The sequence below is a fragment of the Ovis aries genome, chromosome 26, assembly GCF_016772045.2.
Source record: "Ovis aries strain OAR_USU_Benz2616 breed Rambouillet chromosome 26, ARS-UI_Ramb_v3.0, whole genome shotgun sequence".
In the NCBI taxonomy this organism is placed as follows: Eukaryota; Metazoa; Chordata; class Mammalia; order Artiodactyla; family Bovidae; genus Ovis; species Ovis aries.
The window spans coordinates 35938711-35951013 of NC_056079.1; the positions used below are offsets into that span (position 1 = coordinate 35938711).

Genomic DNA, 12303 nt, shown 5'->3' on the forward strand with positions numbered 1-12303 from the left:
CTCTGTTCACATGCTACCCACTCCCACCCCACTATCTAACCCCTCAATCCCACACGCCAACCTTGCTTGACTCCAATTTTTTCCCCCCATCACCCTGCTAGCACTTTACCTAACTCACTTCCATAAATTTTTGTTTGCCTGTCCCAACAGAAGGCAAGCTCCATGAAGACCGAGTTTGGGGCTTTGCTCCTTTTGGAGTCTGACTTATCTGCCTGGCTTAGAACAACCTCTGGCGGATGACAAGTGTTCAAAGACCATTTGCCAAATGAGTGGCCCAACTGGACTGCCCTTCCACAGTCACGGGGCACGGGGCCCAGGCCCGTGGGGGTTAGAACTCTCTGCTCGGGCTTTAGAGTCTCCAGGCCCCACGGGAGTCCCAGGGCCAGAAGGGACATTGATAAATACTTGGGTATGCAACTGCCCTTAAAACAAACCCTTTTTTATTGTGATAAGAACACTTGGCGTGGGATCTGTCCTCTTGACAGGTTTTTAATGATTGTAATTGCCTTGTTTATCCTCATATAATTCTATGTGCTCAGTGTCCATAGATTTGGGGTACCAAACCCCCAAAACATGCTGCCTTGCCTTGACTGAACCAACTCTGGGCTTCTGCTAATAAACCCAACCAAGTGACTGATTATCTAGTTAAAAAAGGGAAAAGTGTCTTATCTCTTGATTTCCCCCAGTTTGCAGCGTTTCTCAGCCACTCTCCCTCCGTCCTTGTGAAAGCGAGTCGGTCATTTAGCGGTCCTTGTCATGTCCAGGCAGGCCCCTAAGGGGCAGGAAGAGGGCTGGTCTAGGAGCCCTGGACGCTGAGGCTAAGAGCGCGCCTCCTTCCCGGGCACAGCCCAGAACTTGCACACACAGGCCCGGGCCGGAAGGGCAGCCCCCCACCCCCAGGGGGTCAGGCCGGGGATCTTCGGGAAAAGCATTTGGGGAGGCTAAGAGCCCTGAACCCCGGCCGCGGGGGGTTAGGCAGTGAAGGCAAGCAGTACGGGCCAGAGCAGCAGCCCAGGTGAGGTCAGAGGCAGAAGAGAAAGGGCGCAGGATGCGGTCACCCGATGAGCCTTGCGCTCGGGGGCGCTGGACGCCAGGTTTCGGGGAGAGAGATCAGTGTGAGGGGCATAGCGTTCACTGGGGAGGCCCATGCCCCCTGCCCACTGCCTCCACTCTCTCACAAGCTCGGGTCACAGGGGCCTGCATGGGGGCATGCACATGGGAGTGGCCAGAATGGCTGGTGACCTAGGAGCAGGGGGAAGTCGGTGGGCAAGCTGGAGGGGTAGGGTGGGGGAGCATACCCTGCACCTGGAAAGCCGGTCCCCAGAACCAAATTGTTTTTCGAGACCTGTAAGGAACCTCAGGTCTCTGATCCAACTTGTGGGTTTTAAAGAGAGTGATGGCCGAGCACGTGGAGTCAAGAGATCAAGAGGAAAGGAAGGGTCCCAGCTTCCACCATCCCAGCAGGAGGCAGCCGGGCCTGCCCCTGTGCGCTCAGATTACAGATGCAGATGGAAGGGAAAGGGGATCTGGGCCCTGCTCCCTACAGGGCCTGTCCTCTGCTGCAAGGAAGGTGTCCTAAAGGCCGCAGAGGGGGTGCTGGAGGCAAAGGTTAAGCCCCCGTGGAGCGGGGTCACCGGAGGGGGAGGGGCTCCGTGCCAGCCAAACCGCATCCAAACAAGTGATCCGGAAGGGATGGGGCGAGAAAAAAGGGAGACAAAAGCAGAAACCAGCGTGATGGAAAAAGCCCGCTTAGCCCCAGAGAAGGGGTAGCCCGAGGGCTTAAGGACACCTCTCCGCTGGTCCCCAACCGAGACCTGCGCCAGAACCTCGTGCCTACGGATGGACGGGGGTCGCAGGTGGGTCTGCGCAGAGCCGGAGGGCGCGGCAAGCAGGGGAGGGTAGCGGAGCGGGGGCGGCGGCCGCCCCTCTTATCCTGCTGCGCCCCCCTCCCCCGGGACCCCCATCACCTCTGCTCTCACCACCGCCCATCCAGAGGGAGACTGACCAGCCACCCGGCGAGAAGGGTCCAGGGAGGTACAGGCGGCGGCAGCGGCTCGGCCTGCCCCCCACGCCCGGGGGACACTCACCATTCATCTGGGAGGGGGACGACGAGTAGTCCCGGTCAGCGGGCCGGCGGTCGGGCTTGAGGCTGCGGCCCTGCCTGCCCGAGCCCTCCAACATGTTCACAATCTCGCCGCGGTCGATGTTCCGCAGGGCGACGTACAAGTTCTCCACTGCGGGCAGAGCGGAGGGAGAGGGCGCTCGCGGGCGCTACCCAAGCGGGCCACGTGGGCCGCCCGCGGGCTCTGAACTCCAGTATGTGTGGTGTGGGCGGGGGTGAGGGGCTTGCAGGCCCCTTCTCTTCTAAAAGTCCAAACAAACTACCTCTAGGAGAAGTCAGGCAGACCTGGAGATGATGCAGTTTCCGTCCACACTATGCAATAAAGCCAACAAGAGCCAGAGACCAAACTTTTTGATTTTCCAGGAGCTTCCCTGGTGGCTCAGATGGTGAAGAATCTGCCCGCAATGTAGGAGACCCGGGTTCGATTCCTGGGTGGGGAAGATCCCCTGGAAAAGGGACTGGCAACCCACTCCAGTATTCTCGCCTGGAGAATTCCATGGAGGGAGGGGCCTGGAGGGCTGCAGTCGGTGGAGTCAGACACAACTGAGCAACTGATACGCAGTGCATAGGAAAGTTACGTTTATACTACACTCTAGTCTATTAAGTGTGCAATAGCACTGTGTCTAGAAAAAAAACTAGGTACATATCTTAAAGGTATTTTATGGCTAAAAAATGCAGACTCTCCTCTGAGCCTTCAGTGAGTCTTCATAGTCACATAAGGACCCTGATCACAGATCAGCGGGACAAATGCAGTCGTCATGAGAAAATGTGAAACGCTGAGAGAATTCCCCAAATGTGACAGACACAAAGTGAGCAGATGCTGCTGGAAATTGGCACCAACAGACCTGATGAATTGGGGGCGGGGGGGTGAAATGCAGTATCTTTGAAGCACAGTAAAGTGAGGGAGGCTTGGGTTTTGTTATCCTTTAACAGATCTTTTCTAAACCCCAAGGTGAATTTCAAGGCATGGAAAGACTGTTTTTTTCTTTTTGTAACCCAAAAGGAATACTGGGGCTTCCCTGGTGGCTCAGCAGTAAAGAATCCACCTGCCAATGCAGGAAACACTGGGTCGGGAAGATCAGCTAGAGAAGGGAATGGCAGCCCACTCCAGTATTCTTGCCTGGAGAATCCCATGGACAGAGGAGCCTGGCAAGCTACGGTCCATGGGGTCGCAGAGAGTTGGACACAGCTTAGCGACAATGACAAGAAGAATACTACAAGAAAATGAGAGTGAGAAGAACTGGATCCTGTCCTTTGGAAATCTTTGGTCCTCGCCAGTTGATTTGAGATGCAAATGTAAACACTCAGTTTCTCTTAGTGTTTTGCGTTCGGGAATGTGGTTGAGGAGCTGAAAAGAGTGAGTCACATCTTCCCTCCCGGTTGAAGAAAACCCTGGGGGAACAAGAACTGCATCCGAGGGGACTCCTGGCTGGGCTTTGAGGGGACAGTCCTCGTTTGAGAAATTCAACCAAGAGACACACACCCTACACAGATGCGATCTTTTAGGGGTCCTAGTGAGCGACTTCACTTTCACTTTGCACTTTCATGCACTGGAGAAGGAAATGGCAACCCACTCCAGTGTTCTTGCCTGGAGAATCCCAGGGACGGGGGAGCCTGGTGGGCTGCTGTATATGGGGTTGCACAGAGTCGGACACGACTAAAGTAACTTAACAGTAACAGTAACAGGGAGGGAGGTGGGAGGGGGGTTCATGTTTGGGAGCGCATGTACACCTGTGGTGGATTCATGTCAATGTATGGCAAAACCAATACAGTATTGTAAAGTAAAATAAAGTAAAAATAAAAATTTTTTAAAATAAATAAATACAAAAAAAAAAACCAGTAACAGTAACAGTGTGATTGCAAACTCATCCTGAGAATGGGAAGAGGTCATGGCCAAGGTTCTGATGTGCCCTCCTGGCGGGATTGCCCAGAAGACCAGGGACCCTCAGAGGTGTGTGCCTGCGTGTGTGTGCACTTGTGTATGTGTGTGTGAGAGACAGAGTGTGCAGAAGAGATTGGCTCCAAAGGTCAACAGCACCCCGGGAGTCTGGAGGGAGAAGTTCTGGAGAGAACTGCTTGGTGAGCTCCTGGCATGGGCTTTGGGGAGAGAAGGGTCCCAGCTGCGCCCCCGCCCGGTACTGACTCTTGGCGTCTTGGCCTTCACGGGTGACCCAGAGGTTCAGCAAGGCCAGGCTCTGCTCCAGCAAGGAGTTGGGGTTCTCCACGCGGATCCTGTTGATGTCATCCACGCTGAACTGCAGCTCCCGGGCCAGCTCTGCACGCAAGGAACCAAGACCAGGGTGAGACCAGCTGGAGCCGGCCCCGGCCCCGAGCCTGAGTGGGGAGCGGGGCGCCCCGAGGAGTACCCCGAGATAGAGCACAGTCCCCTGTGGACTTGGAGCCTCCTTCCCAAGGGTGCCTAGGGTAAGGTGCCACCTGCCCTGCGGCATCCCCAGGAAATGCGCCAGGAGGAGGCGTGATCACGGGAGAGTAGTAAGGACTGCCTAAATGAATGAACCAACACTCGCTGTCGTCACTTGGAACACGGGTGATGAGGCTGAGCCGCAGAAGGTCGCAGGACCGGCTAGGGTCCTGGGGGAGGGCTGAATAGCTGATGCCCTGGGCACTGTTGGTGAGGCAAAAGCTGCCGCCCTTCCCTCGGGAAGCAGTCATAATGGAAATGCATCTGTGTATTTGTGTTTCTTCAGGGAAAGGCGCTGTTTACATTTAAAACGGGAATACAAGTCCCCATCTAAATGCAAGGCACCATCGCAGAAGGCAAGCTCTTCCTCTCCCGCTGTCTTCACGGCTGTTTCTCGCAGGTGCTTTAGAGGAGAGCACAGGAGCTGAGCCTCTTCAGGGATGAGGAAGACCAGCGTGGAAAGTGATGGTGAGAACCAGAATGTGCGTGTGCCACACACACCACACACACACCACTCCATGTACACACACTACATACACAACACTCCACATACCCACACCACATACACACCACACCACATACACACACCACACACACACCACTCCATGCACACACACCACATACACAACACTCCACATACGCATACCACATACACACCACTCCATGCACACACACCACATACACAACATACCACATACACACACCACACACACACCACTCCATGCACACACACCACATATACAACACTCCACATATACATACCACATACACAACATGCCACATACGCACACCACACACACACCACTCCATGTACACACACTACAAACACAACACTCCACATATAGACACCACATATACAACATACCACATACACAACACACCACATACACACACCACACACACCACTCCATGCACACACACCACATATACCACACTCCACATACACATACCACATACACAACACACCACATACGCACACCACACACACACCACTCCATGCACACACACCACATACACAACACCCACGTACACACACGACACACACAACACTCCACATACACAACACCCACATACACACACCACATACACAACACTCCACATACGCATACCACATACACACCACTCCATGCACACACACCACATATACAACACTCCACATATACATACCACACACACCACTCCATGTACACACACTACATACACAACACTCCACATACACACACCACATATACAACACACCACATACACAACACACCACATACACACACCACACACACCACTCCATGCATACACACCACATATACAACACTCCACATACACATACCACATACACAACACACCACATACGCACACCACACACACACCACTCCATGCACACACACCACATACACAACACCCACGTATACACACCACACACACAACATTCCACATACACAACACCCACATACACACACCACATACACAAAACATACACACACCACACACACAACACTCCATGTACACACACCACATATACAACACACCACACACACAACACATACACACACCACATACACAACACTCCACATACGCATACCACATACACAACACATACACACACCATACACACCACTCCATGCACACACACCACATACACAACATACCACATACACACACCACACACACCACTCCATGTACACACACTACATACACAACACTCCACATATACATACCACATACACAACACGCCACATACACACACCACACACACCACTCCATGTACACACACTACATACACAACACTCCACATACACACACCACACTCCACATATACACACCACATATACAACATACCACATATACAACATACCACATACACACACCACACACACCACTCCATGCACACACACCACATATATAACACTCCACATACACATACTACATACACAACACACCACATACGCACACCACACACACACCACTCCATGCACACACACCACATACACAACACCCACGTATACACACCACACACACAACACCCACATACACACACCACATACACAACACTCCACATACACACACCACATACACAAAACATACACACACCACACACACACCACACACACAACACTCCATGTACACACACCACATATACAACACACCACACACACAACACATACACACACCACATACACAATACTCCACATACACATACCATATACACAACACATACACACACCACACACACAACCCTCCATGTACACACACCACATATACAACACTCCACATACACACACCGCATTCACAACACATACACACACCACACACACAACACTCCATGTATACACACAACATACACAACGCACCACACACACAACACATACACACCACATACACAACACACCACATACATACACCACATACACATCACATATACACCCACCACACACATCACACACCACATACACACACACCATATACACACCACACTACATACACACATCACATATACATCACATACATACAAACCACACATACACACACACCACACACACACACCCCATATACACAACATACCACATACACACAACACATACACATTACATACACACAAACCACACATACACACACACACCACATACACAAAACACACACACCACATACACAACACACACACACACCACATACATAACACACCGCATACACACAACCCATATACATCACATACACATGCACCACACATACACATACACACACTCACATACCACGCACACTACACACCACACACACACTCACATACCACAAAAACACATACCACATATACAATACACATAAACACACACACTGCATACACATACCACAATACACACTCACAAACCAGAAACACAACATATACGCAACACACACAGGACACATATGCAACACATATATACCACACACACACACCAGACACATATATCACATACATAATACACATACACAACATACACACTCACCACATACACAACACACACACACACACACAACATACATATGAACATATACACCCATAAAACCGAGAAGCAGCAGCAGAGGCTTTTTGCCCTTGTCTTTCCTCCTTTCCCTCAACAAAGCCCCTGGCAGGACAGATGACATGTGTGGTGTAGGGAGTGGCAGGAAGTCAGGACACACATTTTGCGTTTGCTTGTGTGTTCTTGGTTTGCTGGTCTTTTCAGGGCTCTATCAATAACTTGCCGCACAACCAAAGTCACCCTTGTTAGTGGGATCTCAGCCTTCCCATCTGTAAAATGGGCAGACTGGATCTGCCCTAAGGTCTCCTGTAATGTTTTCAAGAGGAAAACTAGAGAGAAGTGGAGGAGGGAGGGAGCCACCTCCCTTGGTACCCAAAGGCATTGTCTGGGCAACAGGCCCGTCAGAGACAACCCTGGGTCAGGTGCACAGTGAACGGTGGGAAGAGGCTTAGCAACACTGTCAGCGCTGCTATTCAGAGGGGAGGCGGTGCAGAGGGAGGTGTGGACAGGCACCCTGCTCTTTCGCCCCAATTCCTGACTCACCGGTCCAGCTGAGACCCAGGTGATCTGATATGAGAGTCATCTTCATGTCGGCCCGGTCTGTGCCACTGAGGAAACCTGGGGGAAGCACGGCATTCTGTTCAGCGCCCTTGGCAGGACACAGAACTGCCCAGCATGGGTGGGGGACCTAGAGAGCGCTCAGGTCATGCTTCAAGTCCCCCGATCGGCGGCTGAGCCCGGTGGAGACCCCAGCCGAGGGCTGAGCCAATGGTGTCTGCTCGGGGAGCTCCCGGCGACATGACCTCCCTCGCTGCCCCCTGGAAGCGAGTGAGCACAGAGAGGTGAGTACCTGTTGTGGACTCGCTGAGAAGGCTGTATCTCAGGGCCAGCGGTGTCAGCGTCCTCCTCCGTTCATCGGCTCCGCTGCCCTGCAGGAGAGAGACCAGGAGGGGGTGCTGTGGGTGTGGGGAGGACACCCTGGCGACGGGCAGCCCCATGACACACAGGCTGTGTGTAGGGGGTCGGCGAGAGGGAGTCGATGAGGTTCACGTGCTTTATCTCTAGTGATAATAATAAGCTCGTGAGTGCATGCTAAGTGGCTTCAGTCATGTCCGCCTCTTTGCAACCCTGTGGACTGTAGACCACCAGGCTTCTCTGTCCATGGGATTCTCCAGACAAGAATACTGGAGTGGGTTGCTGTGCCCTCATCCAGAGGGTCTTCCTGACTCAGGGATCGAACCAGCGTCTCCTGACTTGCAGGTGGCTTCTTTACCTCTGAGCCACCGGGGAAGCCCAATAATAAGCTCACGCAGCCCTAATCACGTGCCAAGCCCTGCCTGATGGTCAGAGCTGCCTGAGGCAGGTACCATCATTCTTCCCAAGTCACCAGCCCAGAGGCTGGGGCAACCCACCCAAGGCCGCTCAGACAGTAATCAGTGGAGCTGGGGTTTGAATTCTAAAAACAACAACAACAACGAGCTTTTCTTTCTGAATTCCTTTCTGCTCAAAAGACCTGTTTTGATGCCCAAGCCTTTGCATGCTGGCCCTGTGGCCAAGCAGCAGGGTGCTTGTTCAAGGCTTCAGGAGCCCCTCTGTTGAAAAAGAAGTTGGTTCCCCCTTGTCCTTAGGAAAGAAAACTAGCCTCGACGTTTGGACGTGGCCTTGCTTGTCTTGTTGGGGATGAAAGGCTGATGGTGAAAACACCAACACGGGAGAGGAGGCCCCTCCATGCCTGGTGCAGCCTGGTGCTCCCTGGCCCTGGTGACGCGCGGTCCTCATGCCTCTGCTGAGCTCAGAGCCCTGGGCTGAGACACCAGGCTTCCCTTCTCTGGGGGGGGCCTGGCCCCTCAGCAAGCTCAGGAGAAAGAGGCTCCGAAGAAGCCCTGCTGTGGCTGGGATACCTTCAGCCGCCAGCCATCCGGTTCTCAGGCCTTGCCTTCCAACCTCCTGGAGGAGGCGTCCCGGGGAGCTTGGGGCCTCAGGGTGGACACAGGTGTCATCCTTGCAGCCTGACGTTTGTTCCTGAGCTTTGCAGGAAAGACTGGGCCACAGCCTGTGTCAGAGAAGAGCCCAGGGCCTTTCTCCACCCTGGGGGGGGTGGGGAGTGGGGGCTCTCGGGCTGTCTGTTGGCCGAGGGCCCCGGTGGGGTGCTCACCTTGGTGCAGGGCGGCATGGTGATGTTCAGGTGACAGAGGATGTGCTGTGTGTCCTCGTACTTCATTGCCTTGCGCAGGAAGGACAAGGACCCTGCAGGCTCCCGACTGCTGTCCCTCACCTGGACTCAGTGACACAGAATGGAGGGTCAGGGGCCACCCTTGCCCCACCGAGCCCGGCCACCAGCCCGGCGGGCTCAGAGGACCTCCCCTTCCCCGACCACCAGCCCGGCCGGCTCAGAGGACCTCTCCTTCCCCAACCCCGGCCGCCAGCCCGGCGGCTCAGAGGACATCCCCCTCCCCGACCCCGGCCACCAGCCTGACCGGCTCTGGAGCCTCTGCCTCCTGAACTTCTAGACCTGGGTGATGGGTGGGCGAGAGGAGGGCACACCTTGACGGGAATGGCCAACCGGTTCTCCCGGAAGGACTGGAAGAGGAAACTCCGTTGCTGAGCGGCCTTCTTGATGGGCACCAGGTTCCCCGAGAGCTCAGCGAAGAGGGGCATGCCCTCCAAAACCTGCAGGAAAGAGGCAGCAGGTGGGACCATGCAGACACTCGGTCCCACCTGGCAGCCCTGGTCTCTCCCTCCCCATGACCCCAGAGGCTGTGCCCTGGGAAGCCCCATGGAGGGTTTTAGAAAGGTCACGGCAGATGCTTCTTTACTTCAAAGGGTTTTTATAATAAGCAAGACTTTTCATGTCTCCCTGTGTGGTTGATTGCCACTGCTTATCAAAGGACTCCAGAACTCCACTGCTGCTGCTGCTAAGTTGCTTCAGTCATGTCCGACTCTGTGCGACCCCACAGATGGTAGCCCACCAGGCTCCCATGTCCCTGGGATTCTCCAGGCAAGAACACTGGAGTGGGTTGTCATTTCCTTCTCCAATGCATGAAAGTGAAAAGTGAAAGTGAAGTCGCTCAGTCGTGTCCGAGTCCTAGCGACCCCATGGACTGTAGCCTTCCAGGCTCCTCTGTCCATGGGATTTTCCAGGCAAGAGCACTGGAATGGGGTGCCATCTCCTTCTGCACTAGCAGATCATAATCCAGTTCCCGAAAGCATTTCTCTCTTTTAATGCCTGTCCAGCAAGTTTTCGTTTATGCGATTGCCAGAAATCACGCGGTATTTTCATCTCACCTATGGTATAACAATCCCTACTGTGTATATGATACTTTCCATGGAGAAGTTACCAAGAACCCATTTGACAGATGAGGAAACTGAGGCCCAAAGAGACACAACCCTTTGCCTGGTTAGTGCCCCAAACAGCCTTTGAGGCAGGTCCCAGCCTTGGGCTCCTCCTTCTGGCCCATCAGAACCCCTGGAAGGCTTAGGACAGCCTCTGAGGCCAGATCTTGGGCAAGGTCCTTGCTTGTTACACATCTTAACCCAAGTGAGGACTCCAGGATGGGCGACAGCTTCACACCAAGGCCCCGCATGTCACGGCTCTCCCGTTTGCCCAAACTCTTCCCTGCTTCCCTGTCTGGGCACCACCCAAACCCTGGTATGGCAGAGAGAGTAGGACAAGTCCTTTCTCTACCATTAACTTAGCTGTGTGACCTCGGGCAGGTTACCTAATCTGCCCAGCCTGTTTCCTCATCTGTAAACTGGGGATAAGAAAAGGACACCCCTTTGTAAGAATCAGGGGAGATGATGTCACTTGAGTCTTTTTACTTTCTATTTTTAAAAAAAAATTTTAAAGATTTTTTTGTCTTTGGTGTGAACCGTTTTTAAAGTCTTTATTGAATTTGTTACAATATCTCTTTTGTTTCATGTTTTGGATTCTGGGCTGTGAGGCATGTGGGATCTTAGTCCCCCGACTAGGGATCGAACCCATGCCCCTGGCATTGGAAGGTGAAGTCGTAACCACTGTACCACCAGGGAAGTCCCTCAAGCACTTTTAATGGCATCAGGGAAGTGAGGATTTTAATGAATGTCAGCTCTTAGTACCACTGGGCCGACAGCCTGCTGCCTCCCTGAGAAACACAGGGCGGCATCCTCAGCTTTGGGGTGGCCCCCCAAGGATGCTTTTCAAGAGGGACTCAGAGGGACACGCCCAGGAGCCCCCACTCTGCAGAGGCCGCCCTCCTGACAGCTTGGGGCTCCAGCGCCACCTCCCCCCGACCCCTGGAGGTGCCATCCCCCTCGAGGCATGCGCCTGGGCAGGGCCCCCACCTCGATGTCCCTGCTCCGGGCCACCTCCACGAAGTTCTCGTGAAGCTCCAGCGTCTTGTCCACCTTGTCGTCCGTCATGCAGTAGCATCGCAGACGCCCTTCCCGGGGGTCATTCATCTTGGCGAAAATGACAAACTTGGCCATGTAGGGCACCGCAGTCAGTTCCTTGTACAGCTGGTTGGCAAAGTTCACGGCTTCAGCTGTCCGGGGGCAGTCCGACAGCCAGAACCTGAAAGGACGGCAGCTTTGAGCCGGTCCCTAAGTGTCCAGGGTGGGGGCGTCCCCTCCATCCAACAGGACAGGCTGTGAGCAGGGCGGTGGCCGCTCAGACAGCCCTGGTGGGGGTAGGGGGGCGGCGCTTTCAGGTGGAGAAGGGGAGGGACAGCGGAGGACCCTCGTGCACAAGGTCAGCCTGAGTGCGGCCACCCCCAGGGACAGCGCCACCCCCT

At 53.9% G+C, this 12303-nt stretch overlaps 1 protein-coding gene across 13 annotated transcripts in view; it reads right to left on the reverse strand.

Moving 5' to 3' along the window:
• ANK1 (ankyrin 1) overlaps nucleotides 1-12303 on the reverse strand; it is a 239438-nt gene that overhangs the window by 32334 nt on the left and 194801 nt on the right. For all 13 annotated transcript variants that reach the window (XM_060407159.1, XM_042241370.2, XM_027962535.3 and 10 more), the window contains 7 exons: nucleotides 11855-12083; nucleotides 10079-10204; nucleotides 9690-9809; nucleotides 8385-8463; nucleotides 8078-8152; nucleotides 4266-4397; nucleotides 2088-2234 (listed from right to left, as the gene is read on the reverse strand). In XM_060407159.1, the coding sequence (XP_060263142.1) occupies nucleotides 2088-2234; nucleotides 4266-4397; nucleotides 8078-8152; nucleotides 8385-8463; nucleotides 9690-9809; nucleotides 10079-10204; nucleotides 11855-12083 (908 nt within the window). The remainder of the gene's footprint in view (nucleotides 1-2087; nucleotides 2235-4265; nucleotides 4398-8077; nucleotides 8153-8384; nucleotides 8464-9689; nucleotides 9810-10078; nucleotides 10205-11854; nucleotides 12084-12303) is intronic.